The following is a 23,861-nucleotide window of genomic DNA, read 5'->3' on the forward strand; positions in this document are numbered from 1 at the left end:
GTAACAAATGGTAGATGGTTTAAAATTATAAATGAAATCGTAAATTTATTTTTTTTCTTTTATATCCTTGATTGGTTGTATACCCAAAAACAAATAAAATGTAAACAAATTATAAAAGCATTAAATAATAACAAATAAAATAAACTAAGGCAATCGGTGCAATCAAAGTTATCGAATGTAATATCAGTGTTGACAGCACAGCTGAGCAGTGCTGGAAAACAACTAGAAATCGAACAGATGATTGCGAAAATCAGCTGGCCAAACAACAACATAACAGGCGCAGGCTTCAGGTGGATTGGAATTTGCAAAACTCGCATAAAACCCAGGAAAATGTCGGCTTTCATTGAGGAAACCAAGAGCCTGCTGCCGCGCATCGCCTTCATAGCCTGCGGCTGCTTCAGTCCGCCCACGCCCATGCACCTGCGTATGTTCGGTGAGTCAAGCGAATGGATGGTGAAATTCCCCCGGTACATAATCGATACGATTACGCCGCATGTTTCTGTTTTCCCTCCACAGAAATAGCCAAGGACCACTTCGAGATGCAGGGAACCCACCGAGTGGTCGGCGGCATCATCTCACCCACCCACGATTCGTATGGAAAGAAGGGTCTGGCCTCCGCCTTGGATCGCTGTGCCATGGTCAAGCTTGCCACGCAGAGCTCCAATTGGATCCGTCTGTCCGACTGGGAGGTTCATCAGAACCAGTGGATGCGCACGCAGGCGGTGCTGCAGCACCACCAGAACTACATCAATAACCACATCAATTCCGGTGGCTCCGGAGGAGATGATGAGCCGGACACTCACCTGGCCAGGTGGCTGCCACGCGGCCTCCACGACAGCCGGGATCCGGTGCACCTGAAGCTCCTGTGCGGCGCCGATCTGCTGGAGTCCTTTGCCGTTCCAGGCCTGTGGGCGGAAGCCGATGTAAATCTTAATTTTCATTAGAAGTTCTTAATTAACTGTGTTCCTCCGCAGATTGAGGACATTGTGGCCAACCATGGCCTGGTGGTCATCACCCGCGCCGGCTCCAATCCGGGCAAATTCATCTTTGACTCCGACATATTGACCAAGTATCAGGTTAGGCCGTTTCTTTGCCTTAGAAGCTCATTCCTTACTAACTTTCCTCAATCTTTTAGAACAACATAACACTGATCACCAACTGGGTGCCCAATGAGGTCAGCTCCACGTTGATTCGGCGACTCCTGGGACGCGGTCAGTCGGTCAAGTACCTTCTGGACGACCTGGTGCTGGAGTACATCAAGCGCCAGCGTTTGTTTAACTTTAAATCGTAGGTGGACTTCCTAATACCTCTCCCTAAAAATCTCCCCGCATGCCCACTCACAAAGCACCCAACTTTCAAACGATACGTACACTGAACCATTTCACACATAGCAGCAGATCACACTTAACGTGCACCAGCTCTTTGTATTGTCTCCTTTTTGTGTCTCAAACTGCAGGCAGGATGCACCGGCTCCGCCCGAATGCGACTCCTGACGCGTTTTGCACCCGAAAGAAGAGAAGCCCTCGTCGCCCACCCGCTGTCCAAGCCACCAGCACCGCCATTTGCACCTCTTCATGGAGCGTGAGTGAGCCAGAGAAGATCAGAGTTCAAGTTCCTATTTAGCGCTGATTCCACTTAATGCATGCTTTTGAATACCTTGGCCCTTGTAAATACCCTTGTTAAGATTAGTTACTGATATTATTCCGGTGGTCAGTGTGCGTATCATCCGACTTACACCGAACTGTTTGCCAAAATGTAGTCCCATTAAACAATAACCTTAACTTTGTTGCTATTGTACTGACCATGCCCGCCTAACCTGTGGATTGTAGTAAGTATATAACGGATGCAGTGCGTCCCAACCATTTGCTCTTTAACCACGCCTACACGGACAACAACAAGAACGCGAGCAGCTATTCTATAAACGACCAGTTGGAGCAGGACATGGACGAGTCGGACACGCCCAGCCCGCAACTCCAAAAGACGGCCACATCGCGAGTCTTTTGCTGCGGAGAAACTTCCTTAAGAGGATCTACGAAGCTGCTGCGATCCGGTCCTGGACAAGCGGTGCAGGTCATCACCATGCAGGCGGATGACAAGGAGGAGGTGGGTATTGTTCTCAGTAGAGCCTTGCGTGAATCATTTAATTTTTGTTGTATCATGGTATGCCATTAAATTTCTAAATTCTTTAATTCAATTCTATGTGAAATAAATTGAATGTTTTTCTAATTCACTTCGAACTGAATGAATGAATAAAAAATTATATTGAATTTTTTGAATTTGCCTGATTTTTTTTGTGCTTCCGTTTGAAAACAAAAAGTGGCCAATTTTTAACAAATCAATGTTAACTGCTTAGAAAGTAAAATTCATGCAGATTTAATCACAAAATGATGGCCCTTTTTCAAAACAAATTGTCGTTTGAATTACTTCGGAATTCATGCCATTCATTCATTTAATTCTATTAAATTTAAAATTCTAATTAATTCATTCATATAAAACAAAAATTCAAAATAATTCATTGAATCCATTCATGCAGGGCTCTAGTTCTCAGCTGAGATGATAGTCGTATCTAATAGATTTTCTCCTTTTCCAGAGTCAAGCGAAGAAGCAGAAGGTTTCCCAAGTGCAAGTTTAGGAAGCTCGAAGACGAATCTCACACGGATCGATACAGGAGCGCTGGAAGCTATTTGTTGATACAATGTAAATGTGCATGTAAAATAAACACGTTCGTTAACCCGATTCTGTGGGTCACTTCAGGAGAAGCGGAGCGGAGGGACAAGGCATTGAACTTCAGCAGTCAGCAGTTGCAGGGCTTCCCTTTCGGTGTCCGATGTCAGAACTTGTTGAAGAGTGGCCACCATTAGTTCGAGCTTAGAGGGACTGCAGTTGCTCGTTTCCCTTGGAAGAGTTCACATCGCGAATGTTCTTCTTCCGTCGCCAGAATGCCAAGCCCGCGCCACGCCCCTCGCGCGCCCCATCCTTTGCGCTCCCGAAGCGACGGCCTCCTGTCCAGCTGACGCCCTCGCATCAGCACGACCAGCTGCCCTTCCTGCGGAGATCCCGGTTCAGCGCCCTGCCCCATTTTCGGGCCTACGAGGATGAGCCCGAGAACCTGTCGCTCTTCATCGCCATCCTGTATGTGGTGGATCTGTTCGGCATCTTCCCGTTCGTCACGCTGCCCGCTCTTCTCGTGAAACTGGGCTACTTTGGCGTTCTGCTGGTGCTGTCCATCATCTTCCTGCAGATCTACACCTCCTTTTTGTTGGCCCAGTGCTGGACGATGGCCGAGCTGCTCGATCCCTCCATTCAGCAGAAGCGCAACTATCCGTACGCCGCTCTGGCGGAGCTCGCCTACGGTCCCTACATGAGTGTGGTGGTCTCCGTGCTCCTCGATCTTAGTATTTTTTCCATGGCCGTGCCCAGTGTGGTGATGGCCGCCCAGAACTTGGAGGGCGTCGTGCTGCGCATGAGCGCCGGTCAATACAATTTCTCCTACTGCTACTGGGCCATCATCGTGGGCTTGGTCATCTGTCCGCTCATGTGGCTGGGCAGTCCAAAGCATATGCGGTAAGGTGGAATTTCAGATGGGGGTTCCCCAGAAACCACATTAGATGAAACAAGTAGGAAAACGAAAGACAAACAAAGACTTAAGACTTAAATATTATTCAGAAAGGTGTTTCAAGACCAATAGGATTCAAAATAAATCGCTAGGAACATAAAAATGTTCCATATTTTCTTTAAAACTGAATTTATTTATCTTATAAAGATTGGTACACAAAAAAAAAAAACATGTCGCCGTAAAATCGATATGTGCATGTTAATGTCTGGCTATGAAATACACCGTTTTACATGAAATACTCATTTCGACTATATCAATTTTACCTGTCCCCATAAAAAAGCTAAAATTTATATTACACTTATTTGTACCTCTTACGTGGCTCCTTATTATTTTAGTAAATAATGTGATTTTTTAGGTTTTTATGTCAATCCGTTCTGAGTGGAATTTCCTACTGACCGTTTTTTAGGGGTCGAACTTTATATTAGTTTAGATAATGTAAATATATCCACGTTTCATATCGATTATTTTTTTGGGTGTTTGACATATGCTCTTTATTGAATAAATATAGTTTATTCAATTCTATACTTATGCTATATTATTTATTATATCTTAAATATCCCAGGAGTCTGGCTATCACAGCTGTTTGTGTAATGATAGTAATTGTGGCGCTGCTGTGGTTCTGCCTGTTTGCAGCTCCTGCGATTGGAACTCCATTCGAGGGGATCTCCATGGGTGGGTACTTTAAATATGTGATATTTTTTAGGAACTTCCCTATCTGTTTACCCTAGAATTGCCTCGTTTTTTAACCGTGCTCAACAGCTACAGCATATTGGCCTTCCAGTTTGACATTCATCCGGTTCTGTTGACACTTCAAATCGACATGAAGCACAAGTCGCAGGTTTCCTGGGCTGCTCTTATAGGAATTGCCAGTGAGTTACTGAAATTAGCCAATTCCAAAGGGATAATAATCTTAGTTCTATGGATTAGTAACTTGCAGCGTAGCCATCTTTGGGTCCATAATCGCCGCCTACAAGTTCGGATCGATGATAGCGGATAATCTGCTGCAGTCCCTGCCCACCAGTGTGCCCTTCTACGTTATGTTGATCCTAATGGCCCTACAGCTCTGCTTCTCCGTCACGGTGGCCAGCTCGGCCATGTTTTTGCAGATCGAAAACTACTTCAAGTTGCCAGAGTGTAAGTTAAAATATTTTTTAATTTACCAGAAAAAAAATGTAGGAAAAATCTGTGGCTCCTAAAAAAATATCTATCTTACAAATGTTAAAATAGAAAAGTGGATATAATCATTATTTTAATGATAGTCTATTTTTAAAAATATTAAAATAAATTGAACTGTTTGTTTTAATGAAATCTTTACTATTTCGGTACTTTAATGATCACTAGATCTTTCATTCCACTAAAACCGACTCTTAATGAGTTCCGTCATAACGTTTCTGGCTACATTAATCTAAGTCAACGTTAGGTTTTAAGTAAGACATCTTATAATCCTAAAATGTATCTTATTTTTTAGCCCTCTCCTTCAAACGCATGATGATCCGATCCTCGGTGCTGGCCTTGGAGGTCCTTGTGGCGGAGTTTGTGCCCAGTTTCGACGCCCTGATGGATGTGGTGGGTGGCACAATAACCGGCCCACTGGTCTTTATACTTCCCCCGCTCCTCTACCGACGCATCCGGCGGATGGAGCGTGTGCATCAGCGGATTGCGGCGGAGGCCAGCTATGGCAGCCTGCCGCTGGACCTCAACTACGATCCTGTGGACCTGGAGATGGAACCGCTGCTGGTCACGAGTCCACCGATTTCGCCACGTGGCTGCTGGCTGAGAATGGTTCGGTTCCTGCACCGCCTCGAGTGCGACGTCTCCTGCACCATGGCGGTGCTCATCTTTGGATTGCTGGCCACGTTTTTATCAACCTACCTGAACATCTTCAGCCTGGCCAATCTGTTCACCAATAATTCACCCTGCCTCAGCAATCTCACCAAGCACTTTTGATGATTTGAAAATATTAAAACTCTGCCCAGTTTGATTGCCCCGTCCTTCGGCGGGTTCAAGAAACCCACGTCTTTAATGCAATGCTAAAAGGTGTTTTGTATAACACCAACTACAAATTTAAAATTTAATAAATCCATTATATTACACCAAGACACGCACGATGTTTCTGAGTGTTTCTCGAGTGGTTGTTTAATTAGTTAAGCTTTATTAAAACATCGCCAGAGCCAAACTATTTGTCCGGGAATTGCACACGCGCATCATTTATCATCTTTTTCGGTTGCCCGCGTAAATGTTTGCCTTTTTGTTTGCCAAAATTATTTAACCATTCGGTACGCGCCTCGTATTTGTTGTTTGTTTATTGTTATTTTTTTGCCTTGCTTTTGTTTTCGGTTTAGTAATTTGAGACAAGTTGAGAACGATGAGCTTCTCCCGGTGGAAAGTAAACAGGCTGATAACACCTTTCGCAGCCCTCTTTTGTATCTATGTATCTTTGTATCTGTATTCTATATATATATCTAGGCAGAAATGCCGGAGCAGCTTAGCTCAGGGTTTAAATTTAAACACAAGAAGTTACGGAGATTCTTCTTGGAGATTCTTCTCGGCTGATACGCAAATTTAATTTATTCTTTGGCATCTGCTCACCGCCATGCATGGCATGGATTTTTTTTGTTTATGTATTTATTTTTCTTTTTTTTTCTATTTGCGTATTTCTATCTAATATACGTAATACGAAGGCATATGATTTTTTCCCAGCATTCATTTCCGTCTTTCATAATACGTTTTTAAGCGCGTTCCATGTTCCATTCGGTCGGGAGATGACTCAAGGCATTGTGTTGATAACCTCCCCGAGTCATCGAGTCATAGAGCCATCTACCCATCTATCTACCCATCCAATGCAAAAACTGCACACAACTCGAATTATTATTTATTTTTTCCATTCTCGGTGGCGAGTGATTATTTATTAAAATTAATACCCAATTGTTTGATAGGAACTGTGTACGGAACCGAACGGAACGGAACCCCATACAATCCGTTGTCGCGTCATCAGTCTGTGGCGAGTGGCCACCTGTGGCTGTGCCCCAAGATTGGGATGCTTTTATTGGCTCGTTATTTTCAGTTGGCTCTTTGATTTTAATGGCCACGGCCCAAAGGTACGCACTCAGCTATTCGCCCTTTTAATTGCGACGAACTTAGGGTTTACTACCTTTCGGGGTTTTTTTCTTTTTCTCCTTAACTTTTTTAGCCCAACTTGTTTATGCCCAGCCGTTTTTATCTTTTGTTTGCCACATTTCAATATGCAGAAGGTCTCGTTTGGCACGAACTCTGTGTTCCGCAGATGATTCACCGGAGGCTAGAGGCTAATACTACGTACTAAGTACCAAGAGCACTTGCCGTACCACTCGGACATGGATCACTAGCCGTGGAGTTGCCAAGTGCAGTATAAGTCGTGCTAATTGATTATATCGCTGGGCCATTGACAAGCGTTTAGGTAGTTTATGGATTTATTTATTTTGTCTCCATTAACAAATTACACAAACATGCATAATTAATAGTTATTAAAATTGCTATTGCTCACCCGGGCCACACAAATTGAATTTTTAACATTTTTTGAAGATCTATGGGATGTTTAACTATCTACTAATTAACTAGGCATTTTTATTTGATAGATTTTATATCCGTTTAGAATATTAAAAGGATATATTGTGTAATAATTATAATACATACATTGCCAAAATATTTTTAATGTAATTTTCATAGAAAGCTAGATCAAATAGTTATTATTTTAACATGTTATGAACCTTTTTAGGGTTATCCATGATCATCTTTTTGACATTTTCCCCTACTTTCTCAGATCCCCAGACAATTCTCGGCTGATTAAATAGCTATTGAGTGTTCGACAGAGTGTCGCCTTTTCTACTTCAGATCGAACTTCGATGGGGAGTTCCAAGAGCCCCGTTGCCAATTTGGCTTGGGGCTTGAGGCATGGGGCTCATTCGACGGCTGTCAAAAACTGATTATACGGTGGCAATTTTCAAGTGGCCGGCACAAAGGCTTAACCCAGAATTTAATGATATTTAAATTGCAAGTTCCTTTGGCAAAAAGGCCAAATTAGAAAAAAACGAAAATCCAAAGCACACATTGTCGAATTGTTGGAGAGTACGAGTACCCATGGACCAAACCATACCATGCAAACAACAAAAGACCTTAGAGCTTTGGGCATAAAATTTCACTTTTCATTTCCTATTGACCCCGATTCCCTGGACGCACTTCTTTCTAATTTTTGCTCCCCCATCCCAAAATTCTTCTGAAGTGCCCGCAGTTCTCCGAGGTTTTCGCTCCCTACTCTTCTCCTAATCGAATTTCGGATCTTTCGTGTTGTTGCTCCGATTCGATCGATCGAACTGTAACGTCTTTCAAATGGCCATTTATGGTGGGTCCGTCGTTGGGTTTATTTTTTGGCCGCCGGTTGCTTTCTGCATCAATTGAATACTCATTAGGCACACTCACACTTGCAGATCGCGGTGCCCAGATTCGGTTTCTCGTGGCGAATGATGACTTTTTGATTTCGCCCAGAATCAGCACAAAGTGTTTTTCAAGTCTTTTGCGGGCTTTTCTCCCCGAATTTACTTTTTAGTTTTTATAAATATATTTTTTCCCCTACTGCATTGTTTTGCATGTTGATTTGCCTATCAGACGTGTCTTCGGGCAAAACTTTTTGTGATTTTTGGAAAGAAAATCTATTTTTACCTAAAAAATTGTAATAGCTAAACTACATTTTGCCCTGCCATTTTATTTGACCAACAATATATTTCTAGAACGCACCGACAACTTGTTTTTTGTTTATATCATTACCAGCTTAGCACCTATAAAAAAAGAAGAATAAGGCAAACAATTGAAATTAACATAAAACGCATTTTTACATAATAAATGAAATAATATGCTAAGGCGTTAATAATATTGTTTAAAAATAAATCGATGACGCTATAAATGATTAACTCTTAGACAATACAAATTGTTTGCTAATAGACATGGTCAGCGTAGACGGAAGATGGTGGGGAGATTACGGGGCGGCGGACAGAGACGAGTGAGTCTATCTAGGGGCTAGAGATTCACATCGCTTTATTCACATAAATTATAATATTTGGCGAGCACAAAAACGTGAGCTATAACAACAACGACACAACAACAGAAACAACAACAACGAGTCGAGACTCGATAATAAGCAAATAAATTATAATTATACACAAGTTCAATATAAATGTACAGCCAAGGACGTTGAAGGCCATTCAACGAGTGTTTTGGGGGTTGTACGGCATCGTACTTCCCTCGAAGTCAATTTCCCCCCTCTCCAATCGGCCACCTGCTCCTCCTCCAAATGTTGGGCTTCTTCCTCAAGCTCATCGACATGCTAATCAAGCCGCACAAGCATTAAGTCAGATTGATGCTGGCCCATAAATATGTATGCTCCCGCAGGGGGGGTTTGGGTGGCTTTATGGCCATATAGCCACATTGCCTTCGGAGCCAACTAAAGGCTGCAAGGCCGCAGCCAAACTGTAAATAGCTTGCAGCTCATTACCATTAGCCGATCGCAACTGAGTCGCCTGTTGCTCGAGGTTGAGTTCTTCGTTGGCCACAGCAACCCAGCATCCTCGGTTTATTGTCTAAAAATAAACGCCAGCCAACTTGGACAACTTGGCTTAGTTCTTCTTGGCCAGAACCACTGCGAGTAACTCAGCCTGAGCCCCGAGAGTCTTCCTGCTTGGCCTTCGTGTGTATTTTGTTTTATTATTATTAATTAGTACGGCAGACGGGTGAAGAATTTTTTGACAGGAATGCTGCACTTAAAAAAGTTATGATAAATCGAAAACATAGCTCTAATTGCAAACTATAGGCTGGGGTCTACACTAAAAAAATATCTAAAATAAAATCCATCTCCCCTAGGTTGTAAAGTGATAGGAAATGTGGTATTCAAAAAGTATGCAACACAAATTCTGTTCTGAAATCCAACTCACAACCAAATCCTGTATCCCTTACTGGCGGTAATAATACCAAAACTTGTTTACGAGTATATTTTAAATTTAGCCTTTAAAATACTATATAATTAAAATAGTCTCAGATCTTAAAACACTTTATAAGTAAGGCTGACAATAAATATTGATTGGTCTATTTTTACCCATGTTTTAGATTTAATTATACCAAAAGCAGTTAAAATAATATATCATTTAAATAATCTGTGTTCTTAAAACACTTTTTATAAATAAGGCCGTCAATATATATTGTTTGGTTTGTTTTTCCCCATGTTTTAGTTTTATATTTCAGTGCTTACATATTTCTAGCTGTGCGAGTTGAGGAGGCCGAATCCCTGGCATGGGGTGTTGGCACTTTGGCGCCTCTCATCAAGGCTTCCAGACATCGGCTAGCAGCAGCTGCCGCCCCATCCTCGTCCTCATCCTGGGTACCGGCCACAACCTCAGCATTTGGCCAAAGACAGCAGCCAATTAATTGGCATTGGCTGCCTCCCAACCCATGCTTATATACCATACCATACCCATACCAATCCGAGCCCTAAGCAGGGGAACCTGGCTTTAATGGCAACGCTTAGGAGATGCTATAAATAAAACAGCGAGTATATGTTGGGCACTTGGTACCTCATTTCCATTGTCAATCTGCGGAAGACTGCAGACCGAAGATCTCAGCCCCCTCCCTCCTCTTTTTCCTCTTTCCTAGCCCGCTCATTAAAGAACCTCGGACAGCGTTGACTTTTTATTGATGCAATCAAAATGTGGCAAGAAACCAAAAACCTTTTAAGTGTCTTCAAAATGCAGCCAGCGGCAATTCCTCACTTCTCATTACCGGCCATGCCCTTCTAGGAATTGGCATGGAATGGTATGGTATGGAATTGTATTGGTATTGGAACTGGATTTCGAATTGGCGAAAAACCCAAAAAGGTATAGTATATGGCCTTGCAGACCGGCTCCTCCAGCTCCACGCACAGGATCCATAAAACCTATAAGATGAACTATGAGATGAAGCCAACTAATCAGATGCCGAGTGGCTGTTAATGATGGTTACAGGAAATGCCAATTCTCTGGGTTAAGTGGTAACGATCATGGAGATTGGTAGGAATGCTAATGCCAGGGAAACCAAGAACTCTTGATTCCAATTCCAAGAGCTTCTGACTATTCCTACTCCCCATTGAATCATAAAAGTACCACGAAAAGCTTTCCTTCTCACAGTTCCAATAAAAAGTCCAGCTGCTGCGGGCCTATCCCAATTTCAGACACTTTAGTGAGCCGCTGACCAGATTTATTGTCCCCAGTTTAGTCGGTGATTTATTTTAATATCTAAGCCGCTGCCATTATGCGTACAGCGCCCCTATCCGCGGGTTCCGTATCAAATGGAAATGGAAATAGAATTAGAATTGGACCTGGGATCAGAGTTAGAATTAGAATCGGAGCCCAGAAGAAAGAACGGATCGGAATGGAGGAGAATGGGAATGGTAGGGAGATGGAGCACTTGACGTGAGTTTAACTGCCGCTACTTCATTTCGGGTTGAATAAAACAATAAACAGAAGCGACCAGGGACCGGGACTGGGCCTCTAAATTAAGCAGATTATTCATAACTCTTAAAGTGCCGGAGAAGTGGGAAGGTTGTCCCGGAGAAGTTCGCGGTCCCCTTGCAGATGATTTGATAAAAAGGGCACTGAGGGAAAATATGTTAAAAAAGGTACTGAAAATCATTAAGGGTTTGGTGATAGATATTATTCGAATTTAAGTTTTATTAAAGAGTTCTAAATTAAAACTGACAAGTAAGGTTTATTTCTTAAAAATATTTGTAAAACTAGAAAATAATGAATTTTTTTAAACAAAACATTAAATAATAGGATCTAATATATAATAATTATTTTTGATAAATTTTAATTTTGCTTATAAGGATTGCAATTTCTTTTTATTATTGATATCTTTAAATAATTCTTAAAATATGTCTCAGGCGTAATAAGTGCGTTTACTTATAAAAAATAGGTTCATATAGGATTCTTTTGTATAAAATAACTTTTAAAAACTTAAGCTCGTCGCTTAATCTTGTCTTGTTTTGTTTTTCCAACTACTAAAACCACTTCTTGTGATCTTAACTATTTTTCCGAGTGTTCATTGCCGCACGTTGACCGCGACGAACGACCCAGACTTGGGATTAGGCCCACTAAAAGGGGAGGGGTTTTCGGTATTTGGTTTTCGGTAGTATGTAGTATGTAGTTGGCTGTAGAGGGTTAGTAACCCTCGAGTGAGTAGTTCTCAGCACTGGAATTATAATTAAAAGCGGAGGAGACATCGGGCATTTGGGGTCCATGGCTGAATTAGAGTTATGTTTCCTTAATGAGTGCCACTGGCCGCCGCCGAAAGAGTGACCGCTAAGCATCTTTCAATAGCCTGAGACTCTGAGATTGAGACTGAGAAGATCGCCGAGCTTGGCCAGGGTTCACTGAACTTTTTGGCAACCGGCCACCGGAGATCTCCGACCCGGCCACTTTCCCAATTCCAATGCCCAATGCCCGATCTGATCCCATGCAAAAAACTACAAAAAAACCTAGAAAAAACCCAAAAAACCAATCCACTGCACAAAACAGAACACTCGAAGCGGCGATAACGCCTCTAACTGTAAATATATTTACAGATTTCTGTGTGTTTTGCTTTGTTTTTCCCCTATTTTCGGGGCTTGTTCGTCGATGTTTGGACCGCGAAATTTGCATAAATTTTGATATTACATTTGGAAATGCTGTGCGAATTGGGAGGTGCTTCTGATTCCGATGCTGCTGCCAGGTGGAGTGTTTACATAACACTAAAAGCCCGTTCTCATGAATGAACCGTAAAGCAAACAGCCCGGGGTTTCCTACACCCAAAAAAAAAACAGATCCATTTCAAATGCACAGAAAACAAAATTTAATATATATATAACTTATTTCTTAAAAATTAAATAAAAATACCTTATGTAAAGGATTGCTGCTTAAAGTGGATTAAATTAAATTGTTTTGGAATTTTCTAAGAATTTTGTTTTGGATCATTAACGAGATCTATTTTTGTATTTCCAAATATAAATATAACTCCACTCATTTTTAAAATATTAAAAATTCTTTCAAGAAATATAATATGTAAAGATTTACTGCTTAAATAAGCTGATTAGTAACTATATTAAATTAAATAGTTTTGGATTTTTCAAGATTTTTTGGGAATTTTCCCTCTCAACATTGAGGAGATCTATTTTTGTATTTCCAAATATATATCTATCATTTATTTAAATCCACTGACCTTTGTCATGGCCAATCGATCATGATTTTTGGATTTTTTTTCCGTGTGCGAATTTGCATCAGTTTCGACAGGCGATATTAATCAAAGGTGGTGCCACAGGTAGAGAGTCACAGGTTTGGGACCATGGACCCATGGAACCCATAGCCCGGTAGCGTTTACGCTCAATTACTCAGACCCTCTGACATATTTACTCAACAGGCCACAGAGATGCGTCGCCCCCCTGAGGCGTTCTAATCAAAAACTTTTAGCTATTCGGGATTTGGGATTTGGGGCGCCGTCGTCATTTGGGCGTCTGCGTGAGCCATTTGTGTGCCAATTGCTAAATGCTAAATGCCAAATAGCTTTGTGAAATTCCCCCGTGTGGCCATAAATCAGCCGCGAGTGCCTCGAATCCGGCGACTGCCCGCTGTAATTGTCGCATTAGAAACGCCAGCAAAACGCGCGAATAAATCAACTAAGCCCAGTAAACGCCGAACGCCCAACATCCAACACCCACCGTACGTGTACGTAGGTCGCCCGATTCTCGAGTATCACTTCTGTGTTACGAGTATCGCACTACCGTTCTACGGCTGAGAAATTTACATATCTCAGCATTAACACTTAGACAGAACACTGGGAAAAATTGTAGCTAAAAGGTTACTAAATAGAAAATAAATAGTAGGAAGTTATGAAGTATTCAAAAGTTACCTTTTTTAATAGTTAACGTTTTTACGTTAATGTTTAAGCCACATTAACAATATTCTATTCCACGGAATCTGCAATCATTAACCCATTTTCCGCCAACCTTGTTAGCCAACTTAGAACCCGGATGGAGAAAAGTAAACCTAATGATAACCCATTTTGGTTGCGAGATTAAATGGAACTTGTTGATTTATTGGCCTAGCTCATTTATAATAAGCTAACGCCAAAAAAAAAGGCCTAAACTTTCTACGTTTTCAGATCTTTTTGTGAAATTTAATTGTATAAAAGAAAAGATACTCAAACTAAATGATTAAACCGCTTATATTTTTTAACATATTTCCTAAGGGTTTTTCTCTAACTGTAGCTTTTGTTTTTACAGCTTTTTAAGGGAGGGTGGGGGTTTTGGGAGCATAAATGCCAACCCAGTCACGCCTCCTTTCATTTGGCATAATTTGTCGCCCATTTGCGGCAGTCTCGTAAATTTTGAAAGAGCTGCGCGTGCGCGAATGTCGCTCAATGTGTGTTGCTCTTCGTTTTTTGCTAGTTTTTTCCCAGTGTGGGTGTGTGCTTATTGTACAGTAGCCACTGCAGGGTGTGCCACCCGTCAACAGTCTGGACCATTGCACTTCCGGCACTTCCGCCTTGAACTAAACATCATCGTTACACGGCCAATTCCGAGTAAGCAATTAGCAGCGCCTCCAATCGAAACAAACAGCAAACAGCCGACCGTCGACCATCAAAGATTGCTGAGACTGAAATAAATAAAGCCCCGATCAATGCAAAGCAAATATGAAAAATGCCGGCCAAATTGCTTCGACAAGTATTTAAGTTTAATTGAATTTGACGATTTTTGTTGAATCGCCTTCTGCAAAACGCTTCAAGGCTGCCTCTTCGATCTGTGATGTTGGGTCTTGCGTCTTATGGGGCTCCAAGATAATCATCAGCGATCCCCGACTTTCCGACTCTCCGACTTTTCGACTTTTCGGCTTCACCCAGAGACAATTAGTCAAAACAATATTTGGCCGGCACATGTATTGTACATACAGGCAATCTGCAAAATCTTCTTTGGCATCGGCGGTCTTACTCCAAAGTTCTCGCTCGACTTTTGGATTATGCAATCTCGGGCTGCACGAATAGCCAAGGGTTTAAGGCTCTTTCGTCTGGCTATTTCCGCTTGTAGACGCCACCAGAATCGGAATTAAATACCAATCCGCTTTAGTGATTCACTGATTAAAAGGTACTTTACTTTCGTGACTTTGCACTCAAAAAATTATTTTTTCTTAAATATAGAAAAAAAAATTTTTCTGTGCTTCAAAAAAATATTCTATAAAGAGGAAAAATTTTCTAATCTTCAGAAAAATTTTCTAATCTTCAAAAAAATTCTGAATTGAACGAGTTTTTTTAGAAAATATTTTCTGAAATACAGAAAAATCAATTTTTTTCTAAATTATAAGGTTTATTTTTCTAATCATCCTTTCTTTTTTTGAGGGTTAAAATCGCCATTGATTTTAGAAAAAAAAAGACTGAACTTTTCTAAAACTAAAAAAAAATTGCCATTAAAATTATAAATATTTCTACATAATAGAAATATTGTTTTTCTAATAACAGAAAAATTTTTTGAAGATTTTTCTAACATTTTGAAAAAAATGTGTGATATTAAGAAATATTTTTCTAGAAAATAAAAAATTTAACCGTATTTGATCGATTTCCTTTCTTATAGACTTTTTAGAAAAGTTTTTTTTAGCCTAAGAAAAAATCGCTATTAATCGAAGAAAATTTCCGGGATTGGTAGCCTAGGGGTCTAACGCGTGCGTGCATGCATATGTTATTCAAGCTTGCGGCTGCAAGAGTGAGTTCAAACCCACGTCGAGACGAAAAACTCGTGGTGTCTTTTTGTTTTTTTTTTAACACTAATAGTTACATATTAATAAAAAAAATGTATTGCATTTTGTTTAAGTTTTTCAAATTTGAAACATTCAATTACTGTTACTATTGAACCATAATAAATAATAAATATATATATATTAATTTTAATCAATAAATATTTAAAAGTAAAATTAAATGATAAACTAAAAGGAATAACCAGAAGAAAGCCAGATCAATTTGAGTAAAAATAGGAGAACAAAATGTGAATAGACTTTGTACAGCGCCTCACGTGATGCTTCCGTGGCGTAGCTAGTAGAGTGCTTGACTGCAAACTGTGAGGCGCGAGCGGTTAGCGGTTCGAATCCCGCGTGCGGCGACCAAGATGTTTTTCTCAAAATAGTAAGTTATTGGGTTTTTATATTTATAATTTGTAATTTGTACACTCATTTCAGTTCCAATTTGAAACCACCCATGTGCTCAATTAAAGGAAATTAAAATAAGGTGACAAGCAAGAACGAAAAAAAAAACAACACAAAGGCCGTGGCGTCACAGAAACAACCGGGTATAATTCCGAAGCCCGAAAATAGATTTTTGTATTTTCTGAATTTGAGAAATTTTTTTTTTTTATTTAAAAAATATTTGTCTATATTTAAAAAAAACCGTATTTCTATTTTTTAGAAAACCTTTATTTCTAAATTCTAAGAAATAATTTTTTACTTTCTAGCAAAATATTTCTAAATTGCAGTCTATTTTTTTTTGATTTTTAGAAAAAACGTCTTTGATTTTAAAAACCTACTTTCTTTAATATAGACAAAATCGCCAGTAAAGCAAATTCATAGGCGATTTTCTAAAACCAAGGGCGATTTCAGTCGATTTTTTTTTTGGGTGTGGCCTGACAACCAACAACCAACCAACCACTCGAAACATTCATAAATCCAAGTCCACAATAATCAGTGGAATTAGAATATCAATGGCACGCAGCCTGCGAAGATGGCTTCTTTCTCCTAATGGGATCATAAATCTCTTTAGCGTTTTTATCTTTTGTTTGCGATCAAGAATGTCGATTGGGATCTGGGATCTAAACAACTCACTTCGTTGGGTTTGCAAGCTTAGAATATTACTGGTATTTTCATTTACAAATCTTTGCTGTTCCCATCTTATAAAATTTTATTATTAATATGAGTTAGATTGTTGGCTTTTTGTTTCGGCTCTTTTCTTTTCTTTTTTTGCCTGATTTAGGGCTCTAACTTGGCTAAAACCAAACCAGTTTTCATTTCCAACTTATTTTCGTTGGTTTCGCATCAGTCGTTTCTTCGCCAACTCTCTAAGGTCTATTTAAAGGTTCAATGTCCGCATCACGTGAGTGCCTAATGGATCCCATCCCAGCTCCTTTGGATGTCATTAAAGGCTTAAGGCTTAATTCCAATACTCGTAAACTGCACTCTGAAAATCGAATGCAAATCCAAAGCCTCCTGAAGTGCCGCTGCTGTCAGGTTTCGGGAAGATATGAGATGGCCCCATCTTCAGTGTCAGGGTCACGATCTTTCAAGGAGGAGAAAAGAAACCACAAACAACTGAACAACGAGACAAGAGTCAACAACATTTGACAGCCGCTAATTGGCCAAACCCAAAATATATGAAAATATGACGGACATGCCGGACAAAAATCACCCACACTCGCAGTCGCGCTTGGCTCACGCCTCAATTATTAATGGCTTTTCTATTGACGTGATTGCTACGCACGCAGTCGCGTTTAAAAATCACAAAAAAGTCAAATAAAATCACTCGCATTTTTGCGCCTCTCAAGGCCAATTGCATTAATTTCATAATAATCGCGTTAGTTTACCTGGAAGCCGTGCTCTGATTTTCATTCGAGCCAAATGCATTATTGTATTTTGTGTACTTTGTGCTTTGTCAATTCGCTCACGCCTCAGAATGGACAGAAAAAGGCCGAAAATAGTTTCGAGCCACGCTGCCATTCACTTTTCACCCAGAGCAGTCGAACATACTTTCAAACGGTCGTAAAAATCGAATCCAGACCTTTAACAACAGCCTATACACCACATACCCGCAGTAGTTTTCCAAAAATAAATAGAACAGTTGCCCTACTTACGATTTAATAGGTTATTTGTTCTACCCAATTTTAGCTACAATATTTGTAATAAAATTTAACTATTTGCTTTAATTTTATTCTTTTTACGAATGAAAATTATTATTAAACGTAATATTTTTAATTAATATGGGAACACTTTTAATATTATTCAACAAAAAAGGAATCTTTTTGATTTCAATTTGATTCATTTCATTATTTTTTTATTACAGTAAATAAATGAAATAAAAAACATAACGTGAAATTTTTAAAAATATTTAAATTCTGTCTGAAATATAAAAAAATATATATTCTAAAATATAAGTTCTTTAAAAAATTTGCAAGAAATTGGAATTAAGTTTTGGAGATTGAAAATAATAAACAAATATTTAACAAACAAATAAATATTAATATCTATCAATTTTATATTTTGTAATAATAAATATAGATCCAATAAAACTCATAGGTATATATTTTTCTTCGGGTGTACGAAAATATTCTCCCCATCGATCCCTGGCTCTTGGCTCTTGGCGAACAAGTTCAAGTGTAACGGTACTTTTGTTACCATGCGCCAAGCAATTTGTTATTTGTATTCGTTTGTATTTGCTCTAATTTGTATGTTTCGACTGGGAAAACGGGGGAGAGGTGAGGTAGCACAGCTGACATTTTTGCCTGGGCTCCGAGCAAATACCAAACTGTGCCTGGCATGGCTAATTAGAACGCGGCTAAGTGCGAGCAGTCGCTCATTCGCTCACTCGCCGCCACGCATGCGCAGATCCATTTGTATCTTTGTATCTCTCGGCTGGCACTGACTCTTTACTTGACCCACGCGCCGTTCTTCGTTTGTTTTTTTGTCTCTTTACTTTTTGCGGCGTCTTTTAGCGAATCTATTTGCCAATTTTTCGCCAAAGCTTGGCCACAAATTGTCACCTCCCCCGCAGGCAAAAAAACAAAATAAATAAAAGGGTAGAAATCATCAATTTGCCGGGCTTAAAGTGACAGACACGTTTACAATTTGGGCGTAGTCGTCGTGCCTCAAGTGAACCCATTTCAAGGCTTTGTTCTGCAGTGGGAAACTGGGTCTTCTGTCCATCATCGACCATCCATAGTCCACCATCCACCATCCAACACCTGGTGAAGAAGTCGGGGGCTTAATTAACCCACCGTCGCATAAAATGATGCGTGTCGTGGTCACTTTACCCCAGCCAAAGCGCATCTTCATCTTCCGCAAATGAAATTCTCCAGAACAAAAACAGAAACTGAAACAACTTCGAATCCAGATTCAGCCGGGGGCATTTTATTTTATTTTTAGTGCCTGTCTGACGTAGACGAATTGCATCCAACAACAGCCCACAAAAATAGGGGCGTAACCATGGAAAACCAGACACGGTCCAGGCAATTAAAAGAGAACACATAGCCAAGATCACCTGGGTTTGTTTACCCCGATTCTCTGACACTGTGGCGAATGACTATGGAGTGGATTTGTCAAAGAAATTATGTTTCAATTTATATTTATGAAAGCCATTTATATTCACATTCTTCTCGGCTGATTATTCGTGGCTAGTTCTTAGAATAAGCTGGCCATAAAATTTCTCCCATGATTCAGGGAGATTTATGGGGAATTCGAGATTTAGTTTGAGTGTGAAATACAATTTACATATTGTACGTTCGTTTGGTAAATAATTGCATTTCTTCGTCGTGGAATAATGCGGTTTTTATGTGACACCCAGAGAATTGATTTCATCCGCCTGATGATCGTTATTCATCGGAAATCGTTTGCTGATTTGCCACCGCTTTAAAAAAATCCTTTTAAATATTCCCAGCTTAAATACTGGCAGCTCGTTAAAACCTGCAATAAATTCGGTTTTAAGCTTCGCATTAGCAACATTAATTGGACGATGAATTCATTTTATTCTTTCGCCCGGAACTTTCTCAATTCTTTTTCGGCCATTTCTATTTACGTATTTCTGGTAATTTCAACCAACTGTCGGAATTTATTGCTTTCTTTGTCTTCGAATGCGTTATTAAAACGTAATTAATGACATTTTAAATTAATTAATTCGGCATATTTATAAAACAATTAATGAAGTTCGCAGAGCAGTCAGTCAGTCAGTCAGTTAGCGCAGGCGAGTCATTAGTTTCGAAGAGGCTGCAAACAAAGACTAAAACCTAAAAAGATAGAAAAACAGAAAAATCCACAAATGGTTGGCTCATTGAGCACTGGAATTGGAGAATCGGAATTGGCGTGCGTTGAAAGTTATTTCTGATTGATGACAAAATATGGAAACAGAAGAAATTAATGAATTCCTTGTAAGCCGTCCGGTAAGCCGAAAGCCAAGCTAAAGAACAAAAAACCGCGCAGAATTCAAGTTTTCAGCCTCCATTTATCAGATGCTTATGAAGATATTTGTTTTCATAGTTCCTTAATTGCTATTATGTTTACTCCGCGTCTCAAATTATCTTTTGCCGCAACGACTTGTCCGGGGGATTTGCATAGTTCATGAGTTCATGAGTCAGCCTGCTACGATTATTTTCCCAGCCGAGCGCTATTTATAGACTGATTACAAAATTAATTTGCATTACAAAGCGCCACTGGCCCAAACGACACTTCTAGATCGCTGACACGCCCCAAAAACACAAGGAAACCCATGAAAAAAAGAAAGAACGGAGAGCAAGTCGTTGACTTGAGCGATGGTCAAGCACCAAGCACCGTTTTGCCGATTCTTATCCGAGTTTTGTGCAGAAGCCCCACCAGATCCACATCCACATTCACATCCGCAGACCCATGGCCACCAATGGGTACAATTTACTGATAATCGCAAGCGGACGGGCGGGCTAACGACCTGCAAAAAAGGTTTGGGAACAGGCGCCATAAATAGCACTTAACCCTAGAAGTATTCACTGCATTTATTTGTCACCCCACCATCACGTTTTATTATGCATTTTCAATTAATTAATTCCATAATTTATTTATCTAATTTATGATTATTTTGCAAACCGCAGTTGAAGTATTTCCAGAATGTACCAAATATTAGTCATTCCTACTTGGGTTAATACTTAAGGCGATTGATAAGACAGCAGCGCTCCCAGCGTTCCAAGTGAGTCATAAAGAGTGGCAAGTTGCAATAAAACCCAAAATCAAGTTCGTGTTCTAAGTCTTTTGTTTGCAAAGCGAGCCTTTTACAACCCGGCCGCATACTTAACACCCCAGAATAACCAATAACAATCAAACGGCACCCTTAATGCCCTGATCATACCTTTAGTGCCTATAAAACCCAATTTACAGCAAAAACAAACGTTAAACGTTAAAGCAATGCCTTAAAAATGTCATCAAATTATATGGATGATGACGCCGCTCGGACTTCTGCCTGCCGCTATCTGTGCTGCCAATTTCTGTGGGTTAACGAACTGACCGAACGCCGCCGCGTTAATTAATGAATGCATAAAATTGCCCACCAAACAAGCCGAAAACATATTCACAACATTGACCATATTGATAAGGGTCACAAATTAAATGACCCTTCACGAGCAGAGAGAGAAAAGAGTGAATGAAATCGTTATAAAAGTAAAAAGTGCTGATAAAAATGGTTTTAAAAATATTTAAGTACCATTAACTATTTAAGTAATACTTTAGAAATAATGCTAATAATATTCATTATTTTTAAAAATATTTACTTAGATAACGTTAAATCAAAATGATTGATAGGAACACCCTGAAATTTTCTAAAAATATTTCAAATTAAAATGTAAAATAATTTTTTTTGAGTGCCTGAGGCTGCGGGAGATACCCAAAAACATCCATAACCAAGCGTATAGCAAGTGTTGTCGCCTGCCTCGCGCCGATTCAGATGCTAATCGCGTGAAATTTATCAAAACGGAGTATATTTGCATACATTTCAATCCGATCCAATCTTTTTGTACCAGCCGTTTATGCTGCCCAAACCGAATTGAGTTTTTCAATTTAAATAAAATGCGATTGAGATAAATTAGATAGCCGGCCGGCTGTCCGGAGCTGAAGCGATTTGGGGGTTTTTGTTTGGGCAGCGGCGTGAAAGCTTCTTCATCGCCTGAATGGCAAGGCAAACATACATATTTTAGCCAAATTCAAAAGCCTTTCATTTCTAGACCGCTTTGCTAGTGCTTTGTCAGAATGGAATGACTGAAGAATTGGGCGCAAGCGCTCGCGGACAATTGCAAAGCTAAAAGGCTTATGGGCTTACGGACCCATGGAAAGCGCGGCCTTAGCTTTCGCCCATCGCTCCGCTGAAGGTCGAATTTCTTTTGTGGCCAAATAGAATTCTAATACCATGGAGAATGATCAAATGATCGCAGAACGTTTTGCCTTGGCAATATGTCTCGGGGCAATTGTCCGGCCAACTCGAAAAGAATTCTAACAAATGGCGTTAGAATTTTTGATTTAGTGCACTCCAATTAGCCAAACGTTTTTGCAATTAAGTCGGAGATAACGGTTTGTCGTGTTTTTTAACTGATTAATCAGACCAATTCGCAGATTGATTCGGATCAATATAGGCGGCAGAAAGTTTTGAATTCCAAAAGAAAATGTTTTACAAGTTTATGGACAAGAAAAAGTTTGTGAAATTTAGATTAGAAGGTCTAAAAATACGGGAAAAAGACACAGGTTTATAATTAAAACACGCAAAAATATAAAGAAAATATTATTATTATTTATTTATTATTAAAAAAGATAAAAGTTGACAATTTCATGGGTATCATCATTACAAATATTATTTGATTGCTTTTGCCAACTCACCTTGTAGTGTAATGTTTTTTTTTTGCTGATTATGATGGGTACATTCGGAAGCCGGGGATTTGAACTGGATAGGTAAACAATATAATGTTGATTGATTAACAGCCAAAATTTGCGATTCAAAAATGTAAATTCGCGATCGATAATTTTGCTTTTCACGCATATCTCTTGCCTAATAAAACCCAAACTTGAGCAGATTAATGTTGAATTGTGCAACCTGTGTGCTGGCAGGCAAAACACGCAACGTGCCTCGGCCAGATAATCAAAGATTTTCATTAGTTATCTCATTGGTGCGGCGGCAGCAATTGAACCGTTCGAGATACGGCACACATTTTGGTTGGGATTTTGATTTTGTATTCCGTTTTTGGGGCCTGACCCATTTGCAGAGTGCACGCGAGGAATGGATGAGCCGGTCCAGTCGATCGTCTGGTCAGCAAACTCTTCAGGTCGATGGCGTCGACAAGTGTTTTGGCTTGGATGGGATGGCTTGTATTGTTGGCCAAAAGCTGGTCATTCGAGTGGCGCTTAGGCGGCTTTTGGCTCTTGGCTCTTAACATTCGGCATTCGGCTGGCTTTCTGTGTCAATTGTTGCCGCTCGATTTGCCCGGTGGGCAAAATCCAGATATCTGGAGGTCTGGAAACTGGGCAAATGAGACAATTTAAATGCAAACAACAAATCAGCAAACTCAATTAACAGTTCATCAGCAATTGGCCGGCCGCCTAATTGAATCACGCTTTTGCTATTTCCATTCTGCGGTTCTCAGTTCTCTAACTCCCATCCATTAATTACCCACTCACTTCGACTGGCGGATGTAGTAAGTAAGTAATCTCTGGGTACCTTTGATCCCATATACCCCATGAATGGGTTGAATTCGATAATCGCCGGTCGTCGTCTGATTCAGCCGCAGCGCATCTGCTATTTATAAACATGAGTCCCAGCACTCGATGAATCTAAATGTATCCGAATCCGAATGCGAATCCAGTTATTTGTTATCTAAAGTGCAGACAACATTCTCGGACTCGAATTAAAGTAATTGCGCATAGGTCCGAAAGGCGGGCAACAGGTTGCTCTGCTCCTAATACTTCCGCCGCATCTGGAATCCATTTCTCCTCCATCGAAAGGCGGATTCCTTATTCACATGCGGAACTGGCTGATGGAGATGGCAGCCGGCAAATGGAACCCATGGCAACATGCTAACCTGTCCTCAACACATTTCCCTGGCTATTTTTAGACGCTGTTGCATTTATTAAAATGGCAAATTATGTTGGCTTCGCAAGAATTCTACACCTAGGAAAATTTCGGGGTTTTCACAGATTTTAAAATAAATCGTTTTTTAATTATAATGTTTTTTTAAACTTAAAAGTGATTTACAAGAAAATGTAAAAATAAATTTAAAAAAAAAGAGATACCCTTTACTCAGTTTAAGGAAGTGCGAGGGAGATGACGATATGCATGCAGTAAAGTAACTGCTTGCACTGCTTGAATTCTATTATTTGCTCATAACTTACTAATGAATGGTCCGATTTGAAAAATTTCTTTTACATTTCGATAGGTATTTATAAACACAAGAAAATTGCATTTAAACTTT

The 23,861-nt window shown here is 39.9% G+C and overlaps 2 protein-coding genes across 3 annotated transcripts; both read left to right on the top strand.

Annotated features, from left to right (window-relative positions):
- The first annotated feature begins 195 nt into the window (after positions 1-195).
- On the top strand, positions 196-2,736 carry Nmnat (nicotinamide mononucleotide adenylyltransferase). Of its 2 annotated transcripts, XM_017141231.3 has the most exons (6): positions 196-433; positions 517-923; positions 975-1,076; positions 1,136-1,287; positions 1,830-2,103; positions 2,591-2,736. In XM_017141231.3, the coding sequence occupies exons 1-6, from the start codon at positions 238-240 to the stop codon at positions 2,630-2,632; spliced, it is 1,173 nt and encodes a 390-aa protein (XP_016996720.3). In that variant the 5' UTR covers positions 196-237; the 3' UTR covers positions 2,633-2,736. The 2 variants fall into 2 exon arrangements, with proteins under 2 accessions (XP_016996720.3, XP_016996721.2); XM_017141232.3 differs by lacking the exons at positions 1,830-2,103; positions 2,591-2,736 and adding an exon at positions 1,457-1,781 and having other exon boundaries at positions 197-433.
- Positions 2,559-5,708, top strand: mah (mahogany). The gene is made up of 6 exons (XM_017141230.3): positions 2,559-2,697; positions 2,755-3,564; positions 4,179-4,288; positions 4,345-4,485; positions 4,544-4,750; positions 5,085-5,708. Exons 2-6 carry the CDS (start codon positions 2,918-2,920, stop codon positions 5,561-5,563), a joined length of 1,584 nt encoding a protein of 527 aa, XP_016996719.3. The 5' UTR covers positions 2,559-2,697; positions 2,755-2,917; the 3' UTR covers positions 5,564-5,708.
- The last annotated feature ends 18,153 nt before the right edge of the window (positions 5,709-23,861 follow it).

This window comes from Drosophila takahashii, chromosome 3R, assembly GCF_030179915.1.
Source record: "Drosophila takahashii strain IR98-3 E-12201 chromosome 3R, DtakHiC1v2, whole genome shotgun sequence".
Classification (NCBI taxonomy): Eukaryota; Metazoa; Arthropoda; class Insecta; order Diptera; family Drosophilidae; genus Drosophila; species Drosophila takahashii.